Genomic DNA, 19,815 nt, shown 5'->3' on the forward strand with positions numbered 1-19,815 from the left:
TTTCCTTGACCAGGGCAAAATTAGAGTTCAAATGCTAGGGGTGAAGGTTCAGAACTCAGAGTGTGACCGATGCCAGGATTCTCCTGTTTAGGGTGGGTTTCGGGGAAATGTTGATCACTGTGTGACCCTGTGGTGAGGATGCCCCAGAGTTCAGTGAGCTCCTGGTTGCATGAGGTTGGAAAATCCATGCTGGAATACAGTGGAGGCAAAATGGCGGATCTAGAAAAGCGAGGACGAGGGAGCCTTAAAGGGGCAGGATGTCAGAGTGTATAGCCATCACAAGGACTTCAGCTGAGGCTCAGGCCTTTGGCAGCTAAAGCTCAAGGCCAGTCTGGAAGTCACTCCCTGGGCCCCTCCTCCTCTGCTGGGGGTTACTCGAGGCTAAATTCCCAGAGAAGTGAAGGTGATGGGAGAGAACTGCGCTGGTGACGTGGGCCCTGCACTCTGCCTTTATTGGCCTACAGGGTAGGGTTGCCAACACAACCTGGATGTAACAGGAGGTTTCATCACCTGACCTCCTGCTTAAAACTGTCTTGCCCTCACTCTCCTGCCATTGGTCCATCCTCAAGGTGCTCCACCTTCCCACAGCCAATTGGAAAGCAGAGAGAGACATTTTACTACCCAATTGGTTTTGTTGAACGCTGCCTGTGTTTTCCCCTCGGGGTGTTTCCCAGCAGTATCCTGAAGACCAAGCTTCAATTCCAGGAGAATCCAGGGCAATCCTGGATGATTGGGAACTCTGTGGGCTGGGTTTTGCTCCTGACCGATGTTGGGTTCCGGGGGGGGAGGGGTGGCGAGAATTGGAGTGGCAGCAGTTGCCACGGAACCCGACGCCAGGGTTTGCGGGGCCCAATCTTCCTGGCAGCTCTGCGGGAACCTCTCCACCGCTCTGCGACAGGACCCTGCTTTCCATATACTCGTCAGATTGCTGGGCAGACGGTGGCGTAATGGTAATGTTGCTGGACTAGTAATCCAGAGCCCAGGCTAATGCTCTGGGGACATGGGTTCAAATCCCACCACAGCAGATGATGACAGTTGAATTCAATTAATAAAAAATCTGGAATTAAAAAGCTAGTCAAATGGTGACCATGAAACCATTGTCGATTGTTGTAAAAACCCATCTGGTTCACTAATGTCCTTTAGGGAAGGAAATCCGCTGTCCTTACCTGGTCTGACCTACATGTGACTCCAGGCTCACAGAAATGTGGTTGACTATCAAATACCCTTTGAAATGGTCTAGCAAGGGCAATTAGGGATGGGCAGTAAATGCTGGCCTAGCCAGCGACGCCCACATCCCGGGAATGAATAAAAAAATGTTACCCGGAGTGATCTTACCTTCAGTTCCCGATCTTCAGTGCGAGGAGCAGCTGTCATGTGCCTTCACTTTCCCATCCAAGGAAAACTGGCACCTCCGAGGTGGGGGAAGGGGTGAACTCTGCAGGATTTGTTTAGGGAAAGGGGGAAGGGGTGAGCTCTGCAGGATTTGTTTAGAGGAAGGGGTGAACTCTGCAGGATTTGTTTAGGGGAAGGGGTGAACTCTGCAGGATTTGTTTAGGGGAGGGGGAAGGGGTGAAATCTGCAGGATTTGATTAGGGAAAGGGGGAAGGGGTGAACTCTGCAGGATTTGATTAGGGGAAGGGGTGAACTCTGCAGGATTTGTTTAGGGAAAGGGGGAAGGGGTGAACTCTGCAGAATTTGTTTCGGGAAAGTGGGGGAAGGGTTGAACTCTGCAGGATTTGTTTAGGGAAAGGGGGGGAAGGGTTGAACTCTGCAGGATTTGTTTAGGGAAAGGGGGAAGGGATGAACTCTGCAGGATTTGTTTAGGGAAAGGGGGAAGGGGTGAACTCTGCAGGATTTGTTTAGGGAAAGGGGGGGAAGGGTTGAACTCTGCAGGATTTGTTTAGGGGAAGGGGTGAACTCTGCAGGATTTGTTTAGGGAAAGGGGGAAGGGGTGAACTCTGCAGGATTTGTTTCGGGAAAGGTGGGGAAGGGTTGAACTCTGCAGGATTTGTTTAGGGAAAGGGGGAAGGGGTGAACTCTGCAGGATTTGTTTCGGGAAAGTGGGGGGAAGGGTTGAACTCTGCAGGATTTGTTTAGGGAAAGTGGGGGGAAGGGTTGAACTCTGCAGGATTTGTTTAGGGAAAGGGGGAAGGGATGAACTCTGCAGGATTTGTTTAGGGAAAGGGGGAAGGGGTGAACTCTGCAGGATTTGTTTAGGGAAAGGGGGGGAAGGGTTGAACTCTGCAGGATTTGTTTAGGGAAAGGGGGAAGGGATGAACTCTGCAGGATTTGTTTAGGGAAAGGGGGAAGGGGTGAACTCTGCAGGATTTGTTTAGGGAAAGGGGGGGAAGGGTTGAACTCTGCAGGATTTGTTTAGGGGAAGGGGTGAACTCTGCAGGATTTGTTTAGGGAAAGGGGGAAGGGGTGAACTCTGCAGGATTTGTTTCGGGAAAGGTGGGGAAGGGTTGAACTCTGCAGGATTTGTTTAGGGAAAGGGGGAAGGGGTGAACTCTGCAGGATTTGTTTCGGGAAAGTGGGGGGAAGGGTTGAACTCTGCAGGATTTGTTTAGGGAAAGTGGGGGGAAGGGTTGAACTCTGCAGGATTTGTTTAGGGAAAGGGGGAAGGGATGAACTCTGCAGGATTTGTTTAGGGAAAGGGGGAAGGGGTGAACTCTGCAGGATTTGTTTAGGGAAAGGGGGGGAAGGGGTGAACTCTGCAGGATTTGTTCAGGGGAGAGGGGGAGAACTCTGCAGGATTTGTTTAGGGAAAGGGGGAAGGGGTGAACTCTGCAGGATTTGTTTTGGGAAAGTGGGGGGAAGGGTTGAACTCTGCAGGATTTGTTTTGGGAAAGTGGGGGGAAGGGTTGAACTCTGCAGGATTTGTTTAGGGAAAGGGGGGGAAGGGTTGAACTCTGCAGGATTTGTTTAGGGAAAGTGGGGGGAAGGGTTGAACTCTGCAGGATTTGTTTAGGGAAAGGGGGAAGGGATGAACTCTGCAGGATTTGTTTAGGGAAAGGGGGAAGGGGTGAACTCTGCAGGATTTGTTTCGGGAAAGTGGGGGGAAGGGTTGAACTCTGCAGGAATTGTTTAGGGAAAGGGGGAAGGGGTGAACTCTGCAGGATTTGTTTAGGGAAAGGGGTGAACTCTGCAGGATTTGTTTAGGGAAAGGGGAAAGGGGTGAACTCTGCAGGATTTGTTTAGGGAAAGGGGAAAGGGGTGAACTCTGCAGGATTTGTTTAGGGGAAGGGGAAAGGGGTGAACTCTGCAGGATTTGTTTAGGGGAAGGGGCGAACTCTGCAGGATTTGTTTCGGGAAAGGGGAAAGGGGTGAACTCTGCAGGATTTGTTTAGGGGAAGGGGTGAACTCTGCAGGATTTGTTTAGGGAAAGGGGAAAGGGGTGAACTCTGCAGGATTTGTTTAGGGGAAGGGGCGAACTCTGCAGGATTTGTTTCGGGAAAGGTGGGGAAGGGTTGAACTCTGCAGGATTTGTTTAGGGAAAGGGGGAAGGGGTGAACTCTGCAGGATTTGTTTAGGGAAAGGGGGAAGGGGTGAGCTCTGCAGGATTTGTTTAGAGGAAGGGGTGAACTCTGCAGGATTTGTTTAGGGGAAGGGGTGAACTCTGCAGGATTTGTTTAGGGGAAGGGGTGAACTCTGCAGGATTTGTTTAGGGGAGGGGGGAAGGGGTGAACTCTGCAGGATTTGTTTAGGGAAAGGGGGGGGAAGGGTTGAACTCTGCAGGATTTGTTTAGGGAAAGTGGGGGGAAGGGTTGAACTCTGCAGGATTTGTTTAGGGAAAGGGGGAAGGGATGAACTCTGCAGGATTTGTTTAGGGAAAGGGGGAAGGGGTGAACTCTGCAGGATTTGTTTAGGGAAAGGGGGGGAAGGGTTGAACTCTGCAGGATTTGTTTAGGGAAAGGGGGAAGGGGTGAACTCTGCAGGATTTGTTTAGGGAAAGGGGGAAGGGGTGAACTCTGCAGGATTTGTTTAGGGAAAGGGGGAAGGGATGAACTCTGCAGGATTTGTTTAGGGAAAGGGGGAAGGGGTGAACTCTGCAGGATTTGTTTCGGGAAAGGTGGGGAAGGGTTGAACTCTGCAGGATTTGTTTAGGGGGAAGGGGCGAACTCTGCAGGATTTGATTAGGGGAAGGGGTGAACTCTGCAGGATTTGTTCAGGGGAGAGGGGGAGAACTCTGCAGGATTTGTTTAGGGAAAGGGGGAAGGGGTGAACTCTGCAGGATTTGTTTCGGGAAAGTGGGGGGAAGGGTTGAACTCTGCAGGATTTGTTTAGGGAAAGGGGGGGAAGGGTTGAACTCTGCAGGATTTGTTTAGGGAAAGTGGGGGGAAGGGTTGAACTCTGCAGGATTTGTTTAGGGAAAGGGGAAAGGGATGAACTCTGCAGGATTTGTTTAGGGAAAGGGGGAAGGGGTGAACTCTGCAGGATTTGTTTAGGGAAAGGGGGAAGGGTTGAACTCTGCAGGATTTGTTTAGGGAAAGGGGGAAGGGGTGAACTCTGCAGGATTTGTTTAGGGGAAGGGGCGAACTCTGCAGGATTTGTTTCGGGAAAGGTGGGGAAGGGTTGAACTCTGCAGGATTTGTTTAGGGAAAGGGGGAAGGGATGAGCTCTGCAGGATTTGTTTAGAGGAAGGGGTGAACTCTGCAGGATTTGTTTAGGGGAAGGGGTGAACTCTGCAGGATTTGTTTAGGGGAGGGGGGAAGGGGTGAACTCTGCAGGATTTGTTTAGGGAAAGGGGGAAGGGGTGAACTCTGCAGGATTTGTTTAGGGAAAGGGGGAAGGGGTGAACTCTGCAGGATTTGTTTAGGGAAAGCGGGGGAAGGGGTGAACTCTGCAGGATTTGTTTAGGGAAAGGGGGAAGGGGTGAACTCTGCAGGATTTGTTTAGGGAAAGGGGGAAGGGGTGAGCTCTGCAGGATTTGTTTAGAGGAAGGGGTGAACTCTGCAGGATTTGTTTAGGGGAAGGGGTGAACTCTGCAGGATTTGTTTAGGGGAGGGGGGAAGGGGTGAACTCTGCAGGATTTGTTTCGGGAAAGGGGGAAGGGGTGAACTCTGCAGGATTTGTTTAGGGAAAGGGGGAAGGGGTGAACTCTGCAGGATTTGTGTAGGGGAAGGGGTGAACTCTGCTGGATTTGTGTAGGGGAAGGGGTGAACTCTGCAGGATTTGTTTAGGGGAGGGGGGAAGGGATGAACTCTGCAGGATTTGTTTAGGGGAGGGGGGAAGGGATGAACTCTGCATTTTGATGAACTATTTTGCAAGGCTTGCAGTTTTTGTGAAAGTGGTGCCAGCATCTGCTCCTGCATCAGGTGACATTGTAAATATGTAAAGTGGCTGTCCGCTGCAGCACCGCGGTTGTGCGGGTCTCATGGTTGAATAGCTGCCATTTTTCATATCCACTGCAGGAATTCCAGTCCTATGTTTGGGGAAGCACTGGGTAGCAGTGGTTTGGCAAGAGTGGGTCCTGCCGGGTGTAGATTCCACCCTGAGTGAAGGAGTCAATTCTCACCTGGATGAAGTGAATAGGTAACCATTGATCCCTCCGAAGGTTGACAGGGCCACAGAGAAAGGCATAATCCATGGCATCGATCCCAGTAACTTCTCACCAAAGGTCTGAGAGAACAGAAAAAAACAAAGACTTGCATTTCTATCGTGCCTTTCACCACCTCAGGATGTCCTATAGCACGTCACAGCCTATGTGTGCACAGCAAGATCCCATAATCAGCAATGTGACAGTGACCAGATGCTCTGTTTTTCGTGATGTTGATTGAGGGAAAAACATTGCCCAGGAGACCAGGGTGAGCTCCCCTGCTCCTCCTCAAATAGTCAGAGTCATATTGGCCCAGAAGGAGGACATTTGGCCAATCGAGTCCATGCCTGTTCTCTGTAGAGCAATCCAGTCAGTCCCACTCTCCCGCTCGATCCCCATATCCCTGCAAGTCTATTTTCCTCAAGTGCCCATCCAATTTCCTTTTGAAATCATTCATCGTCTCCACTTCCACCACCCTCATCGGCAGCGACTTCCAGGTCATCACTCACTGTAAAAAAAAAAGTTCCTCCTCACATCCACCTGCATCTCCTGCCCAAAATCTTAAATCTGTGTCCCCCGGTCCTTGTACTTTTGGCTAATGGGAACAGCCTTTCTTTGTCTATCTTATATAAACCTGTCATAATCTTGTCCACCTCCATCAAATCTCCCCTCAATCTTCTTTTGCTCCAGGGAGAACAATCCCAGCTTTTTATTTTATTTATTTTTTTTAGAGATACAGCACTGAAACAGGCCCTTCGGCCCACCGAGTCTGTGCCGACCATCAACCACCCACAATCCTACACTAATTCCGTATTCCTACCACATCCCCACCTGTCCCTATATTTCCCTACCACCTACCTATACTAGGGGCAATTTATAATGGCCAATTTACCTATCAACCTGCAAGTCTTTGGCATGTGGGAGGAAACCGGAGCACCTGGAGGAAACCCATGCAGACACAGGGAGAACTTGCAAACTCCACACAGGCAGTACCCAGAATTGAACCCGGGTCGCCGGAGCTGTCAGGCTGCGGTGCTAACCACTGTGCCGCTTCTCCAACCCAACCTTGTAACTAAAATCCCTCATCCCTGGAACCATTCTGATAAATCTCCTCTGCACCCTCTCAAGGAACTTCACATCCTTCCTGACGTCTGGTGACCAGAACTGGACACAGTACTCCAGTTGGGATCTAACCAAACCTTTACAAAGGTTCAGCATAACTTCCCTGTTTTTGTACTACCAGGATGGACGGGACCTTAATTAATTGTGTCATTCAAAAGACAGCAGCTTCAACAGTGCAGCACTCCCTCAGCACTGACCCTCAACAGTGCAGCGCTCCCTCAGTACTGACCCTCCGACAGTGCAGCGCTCCCTCAGTACTGACCCTCCGACAGTGCAGCACTCCCTCAGTACTGACCCTCCAACAGTGCAGCACTCCCTCAGTACTGACCCTCTGACAGTGCAGCACTCCCTCAGTACTGACCCTCTGACAGTGCAGCGCTCCCTCAGTACTGACCCTCTGACAGTGCATCACTCCCTCAGTACTGACCCTCTGACAGTGCAGTGCTCCCTCAGTACTGACCCTCTGACAGTGCAGCATTCCCTCAGTACTGACCCTCTGACAGTGCAGCACTCCCTCAGTACTGACCCTCTAACAGTGTGGTGCTCCCTCAGTACTGACCCTCTGACAGTGCAGCACTCCCTCAGTACTGACCCTCTAACAGTGCGGTGCTCCCTCAGTACTGACCCTCTGACAGTGCAGCACTCCCTCAGTACTGACCCTCTAACAGTGCGGTGCTCCCTCAGTACTGACTCTCTAACAGTGCAGCACTCCCTCAGTACTGACCCTCTAACAGTGCGGTGCTCCCTCAGTACTGACTCTCTGACAGTGCAGCACTCCCTCAGTACTGACTCTCTAACAGTGCAGCACTCCCTCAGTACTGACTCTCTGACAGTGCAGCACTCCCTCAGTACTGACTCTCTAACAGTGCAGCACTCCCTCAGTACTGACTCTCTAACAGTGCAGCACTCCCTCAGTACTGACTGTCTAACAGTGTGGTGCTCCCTCCCCTGGGGAAGGTGATTCAGGGTGTGAAGCCCTCACACGGGCTGCTGGAGACAGGAATATTTTTGTGGTGTCCTGACCGAGTACAGATGGGTGAAGTGTCAGTGGGACGCGCTCTGCACTCTTCATCTACTTTGCAGTCATTATAGGATTCAAATTTACATATTATAAGGTAACCATCAGCCTCAAACAGGCAGGTCCTCTCCTCAGGTCCTATCCCGAGTTTGGAATGTCTGCAGTGTGACTGTCAAGGAGCCGGGAAGTGACCCAACACCATTTGCAAGATCCTCCCTTTTGTCAGTCGGGGAGTGGTCGTTCCCTGAACATTAGTCCCTGTCGAGGAACCCCTCATGACCAACTCCTCGACCAGAAGAGATCCTCTTCCTCCCTCCTCTTACACTGAGTGACATTAACCTTCGGCTACATCAGTGGCAGACAAACAGAACAAGAAGCTTCTCTTACAACAGCCACGGCTCCTGAATCCAACAGCTCCTGGGGATTCATGGCTGTGACATAGGCCACATTGGAGAAGACATAAACAAAGGTCACTAGCGGAATGGAGATGAAGATGGCACGAGGAATATTCCTGGAAGAAAGATTTGAAAAATATTTACCATTCTGTAACATCAGGAATGCACAAGGGACTACAGAATGAAAGAAATTGCATTTATTTAGCGCCTGTCACAATCTCAGACGTCCCAAAGTGCTTCACAGCCAATCAAGTACTTTTTGAAGTGTTGTCACTGTTGCAATGCATGGAACACAGCAGTCAATTTGCACACAGCAAGATCCCACAAACAACAGTGCATAAATGACCAGATCATCTGTTTTCATGATGTTTGTTGAGGTACACATATTGACCAGGACACTGGGGAGAACTCCCCTACTTTTCACAATACTGCCATGGGATCTGAGCTTCCACCTGAGAGCGGACAGGGCCTTGGTTTCATATCACACCTGAAACACTAACCTCCGACAGTGCTGTGCTCCCTCAGTACTGACCCTCCGACAGTGAAGCGCTCCCTCAGTACTGACCCTCCGAACTTCGGCAGCCCCTCAGTACTAACCCTCCAATAGTGCGGCGCTCCCTCGGTACTGACCCTCTGACAGTGCAGCACTGCCTCGGTACTGACCCTCCGACAGGGCAGCACTCCCTCAGTACTGACCCTCTGACAGTGCAGCGCTCCCTCAGTACTGACCCTCTGACAGTGCAGCGCTCCCTCAATACTGACCCTCTGACAGTGCAGCACTCCCTCAGTACTGACCCTCTGACAGTGCAGCACTCCCTCGGTACTGACCCTCTGACAGTGCAGCGCTCCCTCAATACTGACCCTCTGACAGTGCAGCACTCCCTCAGTACTGACCGTCCGACAGGGCAGCACTCCCTCAGTACTGACCCTCTGACAGTGCAGCACTCCCTCGGTACTGACCCTCTGACAGTGCAGCACTGCCTCGGTACTGACCCTCCGACAGGGCAGCACTCCCTCAGTACTGACCCTCTGACAGTGCAGCACTCCCTCAGTACTGACCCTCTGACAGTGCAGCGCTCCCTCAGTACTGACCCTCTGACAGTGCAGCACTCCCTCAGTACTGACCCTCTGACAGTGCAGCACTCCCTCAGTACTGACCCTCTGACAGTGCAGCACTCCCTCAGTACTGACCCTCTGACAGTGCAGCACTCCCTCAGTACTGTAAAGGGCTTTGTGCTCTAGTCTCTGCAGTGAAAGCTGAACCCATGACTTACTGATTCAGAATAGGAGCTATGGAAGGTGAATTTCTGCTGGGATATTCCTGCTGACCTGTGCTGTGACAGGAAACCACGAATAAAAAATTAAATTTTCCTTTGTCAGGTATTTTATTTGAGCCCCTCTGACTGATGAGCCTCAACAATTTTCCCTTTGAAGGACGGTCCCTGGTTGGTCATTGTTCTCTCGTGGAACCAGAGACGAGCAGCAATAGTGAACTGGAATCAGCAACTTTCAACTAAATCAACAGAACAGGACAGCACAGAGAAACAGCAGAAAGCTGAGTCTTAACCCAACACTGTTAGCATCAGCCAAAACAGCGATGTCACAGCTCTGCTGACAGTCGTCCCCTGCAGCCAGCACAATTCGCCAACATATTCCACGGAGACTGACACAGATAACCCGGAATTTGGGCTGTTGCTTCAACACTCTTGGACACCTGGTTCATGGTTTATATTAATTTTCTAGAGGTATCATTTAATTTGGGAATTAAAATTTAATACAAGACCAATGAAAACACCTGGTTTGAGAAGCTGGCAAACAAACCTAGGGTGGAAACAAATAAAAGCGTGGTCCATGTTTTTGAAGGAAGGTCATAATGGGAAGTGTAAAGACCCTAAACTATGGGAACCTCTCTAAACTTCTTGATGGACATTTTTAAAAATTCATTCATGGGATGTGGGCGTCGCTGGCCAGGCCAGCATTTATTGCCCATCCCTAATTACCCTTGAGAAGGTGGTGGTGAGCTGCCTTCTTGAACCGCTGCAGTCCATGTGGGGTAGGTACACCCACAGTGCTGTTAGGAAGGGAGTTCCGGGATTTTGACCCAGTGACAGTGAAGGAACGACGATATAGTTCCAAGTCAGGATGGTGTGTGACTTGGAGGGGAACTTGCAGGTGGTGGTGCTCCCATGCATTTGCTGCCCTTGTCCTTCTAGTTGGTAGAGGTCGCGGGTTTGGAAGGTGCTGTCTAAGGAGCTTTGGTGCGTTGCTACAGTGCATCTTGTAGATGGTACACACTGCTGCCACTGTGCGTCGGTGGTGGAGAAAGTGAATGTTTGTAGATGGGGTGCCAATCAAGCGGGCTGCTTTGTCCTGGATGGTGTCGAGCTTCTTGAGTGTTGGAGCTGCACCCATCCAGGCAAGTGGAGAGTATTCCATCACACTCCTGACTTGTGCCTTGTAGATGGTGGACAGGCTTTGGGGAGTCAGGAGGTGAGTTACTCGCCGCAGAATTCCCAGCCTCTGACCTGCTCTTGTAGCCACGGTATTTATGTGGCTACTCCAGTTCTTGGCATCTTGAAATACTTGGCATCAGGTGGCAGGACCGTATCTCCAACACAGAAGTCCTTGAAGCGGCCAACATCCCCAGCTTGTACACACTACTGAGTCAGCGGCGCTTGAGATGGCTTGGCCATGTGAGCCGCATGGAAGATGGCAGGATCCCCAAAGACACATTGTACAGCGAGCTCGCCACTGGTATCAGACCCACCGGCCGTCCATGTCTCCGCTTTAAAGACGTCTGAAAACGCGACATGAAATCGTGTGACATTGATCACAAGTCGTGGGAGTCAGTTGCCAGCGTTCGCCAGAGCTGGCGGGCAGCCATAAAGACAGGGCTAAAATGTGGCGAGTCGAAGAGACTTAGTAGTTGGCAGGAGAAAAGACAGAGGCGCAAGGGGAGAGCCAACTGTGCAACAGCCCCGACAAACAAATTTCTCTGCAGCACCTGTGGAAGAGCCTGTCACTCTAGAATTGGCCTTTATAGCCACTCCAGGCGCTGTTTCACAAACCACTGACCACCTCCAGGCGCGTATCCATTGTCTCTCGAGATAAGGAGGCCCAAAAGAACTCCAGTTCAGTTTCTGGTCAATGGTAGCCCCTAGGATGTTGATAGTGGGGGATTCAGCGATGGTAATGCCATTGAATGTCATGGGGAGATGGTTAGATTCTCTCTTGTTGGAGATGGTCATTGCCTGGCACTTGTGTGGCGCAAATGTTACTTGCCACTTATCAGTCCAAGCCTGGATATTGCCCAGGTCTTGCTGCATTTCTACACGGACTGCTTCAGTATCTGAGGAGTCATGAATGGTGCTGTACATTGGGCAATCATCAGCGAACATCCCCACTTCTGACCTTATGATTGAAGGAAAGTCATTGATGAAGCAGCTGAAGATGGTTGGGCCTAGGACACTACCCTGAGGAACTCCTGCAGTGATGTTCTGGAGCTCAGATGATTGACCTCCAACAACCACAGCCATCTTCCTTTGCGCTCGGTGTGACTCCAGCCAGCGGAGGGATTTCCCCCTGATTCCCATTGACTCCAGTTTTGCTAGGGCTCCTTGATGCCATATTCGGTCAAATGCTGCCTTGATGTCAAGGGCAGTCACTCTCACCTCACCTCTGGAGTTCAGCTCTTTTGTCCATGTTTGAACCAAGGCTGGAATGAGGTCAGGAACTGAGTAGCCCTGGCGGAACCCAAACTGAGCGTCACTGAGCAGGTTATTGCTAAGCAAGTGCTGCTTGATGGCAATGTTGATGACACCTTCCATCACTTTTCTGATGATTGAGAGTAGACTGATGGGGCGGTAATTGGCCGGGTTGGACTTGTCCTGCTTTTTGTGTACAGGACATACCTGGGCAATTTTCCACATTGCAGGGTATCCAGTGTTGTAGCTACACTGGAACAGCTTGGCTAGGGGTGCGGCAAGTTCTGGAGCACAGGTCTTCAGTACTACTGCCGGAATATTGTCAGGGCCCACAGCCTTTGCAGTATCCAGTGCCTTCAGTCGTTTTTTGATGTCACGCGAAGTGAATTGAATTGGCTGAAGTCTGGCATCTGTGATGCTGGGGACTTCAGGAGGAGGCCGAGATGGATCATCAACTCGGCACTTCTGGCTGAAGATTGTTGCAAATGCTTCAGCCTTATCTTTCGCACTGATGTGCTGGGCTCCCCCCATCATTGAGGATGGGGATATTTGTGCAGCCACCTCCTCCAGTTAGTTGTTTAATTGTTCACCACCATTCACGGCTGGATGTGGCAGGACTGCAGAGCTTAGATCTGATCCATTGGTTATGGGATCGCTTAGCTCTGTCTATCGCATGCTGCTTACGCAGTTTGGCACGCAGATAGTCCTGTGTTGTAGCTACACCAGGTTGACACCTCATTTTGAGGTATGCCTGGTGCTGTTCCTGGCATGCCCTCCTGCACTCTTCATTGAACCAGGGTTGGTCTCCTGGCTTGATGGTAATGGTAGAGTGGGGGATATGCCGGGCTATGAGGTTACAGTTTGTGGTTGAGTACAATTCTGCTGCTGCTCATGGCCCACAGCGCCTCATGGATACCCAGTTTTGCATTGCTAGATCTGTTCGAAATCTATCCCATTTAGCACGGTGATAGTGCCACACAGCACAATGGAGTAGATCCTCAATGTGAAGGCGGGACTTCGTCTCCACAAGGACTGTGCGATGGTCACTCCTACCAATACAGTCATGGACAGAACCATCTGCAGCAGGCCGATTGGTGAGGACGAGGTCAAGAATATTTTTCCCTCTTGTTGGTTTCCCCCACCACCTGCCGCAGACCCAGTCTAGCAGCTATGTCCTTTAGGACTCGGTCAGCTCGGTCAGTAGTGGTGCTACTGAGCCACTCTTGGTGATGGACATTGAAGTCCCCCATCCTGTGTACATTCTGTGCTCTTGCCATCCTCAGTGCTTCCTCCAAGTGCTGTTCAACATGGAGGAGTACTGACTCAACAGCTGAGGGAGGGCGGTAGGTGGTAATCAGTAGGAGGTTTCCTTGTCCATGTTTGACCTGATGCCATGAGACTTCATGGGGTCCGGAGTCGATGTTGAGGACTCCCAGGGCAACTCCCTCCCTACTGTATACCCCTGTGCCACCACCTCTGGCAGTGGGACCGGACCATACCCGGGGATGGTGATGGCAGTGTCTGGGACATTGTCTATAAGGTATGATTCCGTGTGTATGACTATGTCAGGCTGTTGCTTGACTAGTCTGTGGGACAGTTCTCCCAACTTTGGCACAAGTCCCCAGATGTTAGTAAGGAGGATTTTGCAGGGTCGACAGGGCTGGGTTTGCCGTTGTCGTTTCCGGTGCCTCAGTCAATGCCGGGTGGTCCGTCCGGTTTCATTCCTTCTCTTAGACTATGTAGCAGTTTGATGCAACTGAGTGGCTTGCTGGGCCATGTCAGAGGGCAGGTAAGAATCAACCACATTGCTGTGGGTCTGGAGTCACATGTAGGCCAGACCAGGTAAGGACAGCAGATTTCCTTCCCTAAAGGACATTAGTGAACCAGATGGGTTTTTACCAATGGTTTCATGGCCATCATTAGACTAGCTTTAAATTCCAGATTAATTGAATTCAAATTCCACCTTCTGCTGGGATTTGAACCCATGTCTCCAGAGCAATACCCTGGGTCTCTGGGTTACTAGTCCAGTGATAATTCCACAATGCCACCGCCTCCCCTGGTGTGAGATGGTGTGTCTGCAGCTACCTCAGTCAGGGATTTAAATTATTCATGATTCCCAGAACAAAGAGAAGATTTAAGGTTGGAAGTAATTAGTTTAAATTGCTATCTGGACATCCCATATGTACCACACTGCTATGGAGATAGATGATGCAGGGGTGTCTGCTGGCTTTTTGATCTGTGTGTTAGCTGATACAGACAGTCAGTTGACTTCAGACAAGTAGTTGGCTTTTGGAAAGCTGTTGACTTTTGGAAGTCTGTTCGACTTAGGAGCAAAGAAGCCATCAGGAACCAGGGGTCTTTCTGTTATGAGTAAGGCCCATGCTCAAGCTGGGAAGTCCAGATTCGGGAGGTGATCACAAACCTCAAAAGACAGCTGAGAAACTAACAAAATTGAATTGGATTCCCCAGAGCTGTGGTACACTTTGGATGAGTCCCAGGAGAAGTGAATAAACTGCCAAGATCTTATAAAGTGTTTCTTTATAAAGATCTTCTTGGGGAACTCTTGGGGCGGAAGTAACAGTCAAACAGGAGTGTTCTGTTAAGATCTAGAGTTTAAAGTATTCGTCTTTATGTTTTGTTATGATTTTAAGTTTCAAGTATGTGTTTCCAAATTGTAGTGTTAAGTAAGTAGTGTTCTGCTTGTTTAACTCTTGTACAGTAAAGTTTTTGTTTAAAACGTGAAGTTTTGTAGCGTAATTCTTTCAGGAATAAGTGGGAATTCAACGTTCTCTTTGTAAAAGTTAATGGGCTCTCAGAGGATCATAACAAGATGCCGGACATGGCTGTACCTGCAAGGATTGACTAATTCTTCTGTCACATAGTTGAGGAAGTTCCAGCCGCTGTAAGAGAAGGAGCCCTGGAGGAAAGCGAGGGCAATGTGGCCAATCCCTGGGCTCGCCTGACTATCAAAAGCATTGCTGGGCTTCAAGGCTTCGTAGTGACCTGTGAAAATAGAGAATACAGAGTTTGGATTGTACACAGTGTCACATACTCCGACACATTCTCGGTAAAAGAAAGAACTTGCATTTCTATAGCGCCTGTCACATCCTCAGGACGTACCAAAGAGCTTCACAGCCAATGAAGTACTTTCGAAGTGTAATCACTGTTGTAATGTAGGAAATGCAGCAGTCAATTTACACACAGCAAGATCCCACAAACAACACTGTGATAATGAACAGATAATCTGTTTGAGTGAGGTTGGTTGAGGGCCGAGGACACTGGGGAGAACTCTCCTGCTCTTCCAAATTTTGTCCGTGGGATCCTTTACATTTGACTGAGAGGACAGATGCAGCCTCGGTTTAAAATCCAGTCTGATAAATGTTGCCTCAACAGTGCGGGGCCCCCTCAGTACTGACCCTCCGACAGTGCAGCCCACCCTCTGTACTGACTCGCCGACAGTGCGGCGCCCCCTCAGTACTGACCCTCCGACAGTGCGGCCCACCCTCAGTACTGACCCTCCGACAGTGTGGCGCCCCCTCAGTACTGACCCTCCAACAGTGCGGCGCACCCTCAGTACTGACCCTCCGACAGTGCGGCGCACCCTCAGTACTGACCCTCCGACAGTGCGGCGCACCCTCAGTACTGACCCTCCGACAGTGCGGCGCACCCTCAGTACTGACCCTCCGACAGTGCGGCGCACCCTCAGTACTGACCCTCCGACAGTGCGGCACCCCCTCAGTACTGACCCTCCGACAGTGCGGCGCTCCCTCAGTACTGACCCTCCGACAGTGTAGCATTCCCTCAGTACTGACCCTCCGACAGTGTGGCATTCCCTCAGTACTGACCCTCCAACACTGCAGCGCTCCCTCAGTACTGACCCTCCGACAGTGCGGCGCACCCTCAGTACTGACCCTCCGACAGTGCGGCGCTCCCTCAGTACTGACCCTCCGACAGTGTAGCATTCCCTCAGTACTGACCCTCCGACAGTGCGGCGCTCCCTCAGTACTGACCCTCCGACAGTGCGGCGCTCCCTCAGTACTGACCCTCCGACAGTGCGGCACCCCCTCAGTACTGACCCTCCGACAGTGCGGCGCTCCCTCAGTACTGACCCTCCGACAGTGTAGCATTCCCTCAGTACTGACCCTCCGACACTGCAGCGCTCCCTCAGTACTGACTCTCCGACACTGCGGCGCACCCTCAGTACTGACCCTCCGACAGTGCGGCACTCCCTCAGTACTGACCCTCCGACAGTGTAGCATTCCCTCAGTACTGACCCTCCGACAGTGCGGCGCTCCCTCAGTACTGACCCTCCGACAGTGTAGCATTCCCTCAGTACTGACCCTCCGACAGTGCGGCGCTCCCCCAGTACTGACCCTCCGACAGTGCGGCACCCCCTCAGTACTGACCCTCCGACAGTGCGGCGCTCCCTCAGTACTGACCCTCCGACAGTGTAGCATTCCCTCAGTACTGACCCTCCGACACTGCAGCGCTCCCTCAGTACTGACTCTCCGACACTGCGGCGCACCCTCAGTACTGACCCTCCGACAGTGCGGCACTCCCTCAGTACTGACCCTCCGACAGTGTAGCATTCCCTCAGTACTGACCCTCCGACAGTGCGGCACTCCCTCAGTACTGACCCTCCTGCAGCACTCCCTCAGTACTGACCCTCCGACAGTGCAGCACTCCCTCAGTACTGACCCTCCAACACTGCGGCGCTGCCTCAGTACTGACTCTCTGACAGTGCAGCACTCCCTCAGTACTGACCCTCCGACAGTGCGGCGCTCCCTCAGTACTGACCCTCCGACAGTGTAGCATTCCCTCAGTACTGACCCTCCGACAGTGTGGCATTCCCTCAGTACTGACCCTCCAACACTGCAGCGCTCCCTCAGTACTGACCCTCCGACAGTGCGGCGCACCCTCAGTACTGACCCTCCGACAGTGCGGCGCTCCCTCAGTACTGACCCTCCGACAGTGTAGCATTCCCTCAGTACTGACCCTCCGACAGTGCGGCGCTCCCTCAGTACTGACCCTCCGACAGTGCGGCGCTCCCTCAGTACTGACCCTCCGACAGTGCGGCACCCCCTCAGTACTGACCCTCCGACAGTGCGGCGCTCCCTCAGTACTGACCCTCCGACAGTGTAGCATTCCCTCAGTACTGACCCTCCGACACTGCAGCGCTCCCTCAGTACTGACTCTCCGACACTGCGGCGCACCCTCAGTACTGACCCTCCGACAGTGCGGCACTCCCTCAGTACTGACCCTCCGACAGTGTAGCATTCCCTCAGTACTGACCCTCCGACAGTGCGGCGCTCCCTCAGTACTGACCCTCCGACAGTGTAGCATTCCCTCAGTACTGACCCTCCGACAGTGCGGCGCTCCCCCAGTACTGACCCTCCGACAGTGCGGCACCCCCTCAGTACTGACCCTCCGACAGTGCGGCGCTCCCTCAGTACTGACCCTCCGACAGTGTAGCATTCCCTCAGTACTGACCCTCCGACACTGCAGCGCTCCCTCAGTACTGACTCTCCGACACTGCGGCGCACCCTCAGTACTGACCCTCCGACAGTGCGGCACTCCCTCAGTACTGACCCTCCGACAGTGTAGCATTCCCTCAGTACTGACCCTCCGACAGTGCGGCACTCCCTCAGTACTGACCCTCCTGCAGCACTCCCTCAGTACTGACCCTCCGACAGTGCAGCACTCCCTCAGTACTGACCCTCCAACACTGCGGCGCTGCCTCAGTACTGACTCTCTGACAGTGCAGCACTCCCTCAGTACTGACCCTCCGACAGTGCAGCACTCCCTCAGTACTGCATTGGCAAGTCAGCCAAATCTGACTTGCTCAAATCTCTGGACTGTGATTTGAATCCATGACATGAGGGGAGAGGCTACCAACTGAGCATACAGAGGGCTGTGAATATTTTTGTTTCAGGTTCTTGACTCCGTTGCAGTGAAGGAACCGTGGTATTGTTTTTGTTTTTATTCTTCCATGGGATGTGGGCATTGCTGGCAAGCCCAGCATTTGTTGCCCATCCCTAATTACCCTTAACTGCCCTCAGAAATGGCCTTGCAAGCTATTCAGTTGCTAAGAGTCAACCACATTGCTGTGGGTCTGGAGTCGCATGTCGGCCAGACCAGGTAAGGACAGCAGATTTCCTTCCCTAAAGGACATTAGTGAACCAGATGGGTTTTTATGACAATTGATCGTTTCAAGGCACCATTATGGAGACGAGCTTTCAAATCCATGTTTTAATTAATTAATTAAATTGAAATTCCACTAGCTGCAGTGATGGGATTTGAACCGTCCCCAGAGCATTAGATTGGGCCTCTGGATTACTAGTCCTCTGATGTTACTACTATGCCACCATCTCCCCTCGTTCCGAGTCAGGATGGTGTGTGACTTGGAGGGGAACTTGCAGGTGGTGGTGTTCCCATGCATCTGCTGCCCTTGTCCTTCTCGTTGGTAGAGGTCACGGGTTTGGAAGGTGCTGTCTAAGAAGCCTTGGTGCATTGCTGCAGTGCATCTTGTAGATGATACACACTGCTGCCACTGTGCGTCGGTGGTGGAGGGAGTGAATGTTTGTGGATGGGATGCCAATCAAGTGGGCTGCTTTGTCCTGGATGGTGTCGAGCTTCTTCAGTGTTGTTGGAGCTGCACCCATCCAGGCAAGTGGAGAGTATTCCATCACACTCCTGACTTGTGCCTTGTAGATGGTGGACAGGCTTTGGGGAGTCTGGCGATGAGTTACTCGCCACAGGATTCCCAGCCTCTGACCTGCTCTTGTAGCCACGGTATTTATGTGGATACTCCAGCTCAGTTTCTGGTCAATGGTAGCCCCTAGGATGTTGATAGTGGGGGATTCAGCGATGGTAATGCTGTTGAATGGCAAGGGGAGATGGTTAGATTCTCTCTTATTAGAGATGGTCATTGCCTGACACTTGTGTGGCGTGAATGTAACTTGCCACTTATCAGTCCAAGCCTGGATGTTGTCCAGGTCTTGCTGCATTTCTACACAGACTGCTTCAGTATTTGAGGAGTTGCGAATGGTGCTGAACATTATGCAATCATCAGTGAACATCCCCACTTCTGACCTTATGATTGAAGGGAAGTCATTGATGAAGCAGCTGAAGATGGTTGGGCCTAGGACACTACGCTGAGGAACTCCTGCAGTGATGTCCTGGAGCTCAGATGATTGACCTCCAACAACCATCTTCCTTTGCGCTAGGTATGACTCCAGCCAGCGGAGGGTTTTCCCCCTGATTCCCATTGACTCCAGTTTTGCGAGGGCTCCTTGATGCCATACTCGGTCAAATGCTGCCTTGATGTCAAGGGCAGTCACTCTTACCTCACAAGTTCAGCTCTTTTGTCCATGTTTGAACCAAGGCTGTAATGAGGTCAGGAGCTGAGTGGCCCTGGCGGAACCCAAACTGAGCACCTCTTGGCATTTCTTCGCGGACAAAGATTTCGGAAAGGTTGTACTCATTGGTCGCAGCCTGTTGGTGGCTAGTCAGGCCTATCCGTGATGGGCAGATTCTTCCACAGCAGGTACAAGTGAAGGTGTAGTCGCTGCTGGGGGCAATTGGATGTATCCTTCTCCTTCTTTTCTCTTTCGTGCCGGTTCTTCGCTCAGTCTTAAAAGTGTCTATAACCCTTCTGATGTAGCATCTCCAGGCATCATGACCTAAGGTCTGTGCTTTCCACTGGTCATGAGCGATGTGGCATACAGAGAGGGACTTCTTCAGGGAGTCCTTAAAACATTTGCATGGGACCCCTCTGTTCCTTTTACCAGTAGTCAGCTCTCCGTACAACAGGATCTCGGGCAGGCGACTGTCGTCCATCCGGGCAATGTGACCCGCCCAGCGTGGTTGGCTTTGCAGGAACTGGTGATGTTGGCTGTTTCCAGGACTTCAATGTTTGTGATGCGGTCCTGCCAGCGGATCGTGAGGATGCTGCGGAGGCAGCGCTGATGGAAGCACTCTAGAAGGTGTAAATGGTATAGGACCCATGACTCGTGCCATGCAGAAGGGTGGTGAGGA

The 19,815-nt window shown here is 51.6% G+C and overlaps 1 protein-coding gene across 1 annotated transcript in view; it reads right to left on the reverse strand.

Annotated features, from left to right (window-relative positions):
- The window catches only part of slc7a10a (solute carrier family 7 member 10a), a 124,186-nt gene that overhangs the window by 37,855 nt on the left and 66,516 nt on the right, over window positions 1–19,815 (reverse strand). Inside the window, exons 5-7 of the mRNA XM_068049856.1 lie at window positions 14,628–14,781; window positions 8,067–8,190; window positions 5,519–5,622 (exon numbers count right to left, since the gene is read on the reverse strand). Of these exons, the coding sequence (XP_067905957.1) occupies window positions 5,519–5,622; window positions 8,067–8,190; window positions 14,628–14,781 (382 nt within the window). The remainder of the gene's footprint in view (window positions 1–5,518; window positions 5,623–8,066; window positions 8,191–14,627; window positions 14,782–19,815) is intronic.

The sequence above is a fragment of the Heterodontus francisci genome, chromosome 17 (genome assembly GCF_036365525.1).
Source record: "Heterodontus francisci isolate sHetFra1 chromosome 17, sHetFra1.hap1, whole genome shotgun sequence".
In the NCBI taxonomy this organism is placed as follows: domain Eukaryota; kingdom Metazoa; phylum Chordata; class Chondrichthyes; order Heterodontiformes; family Heterodontidae; genus Heterodontus; species Heterodontus francisci.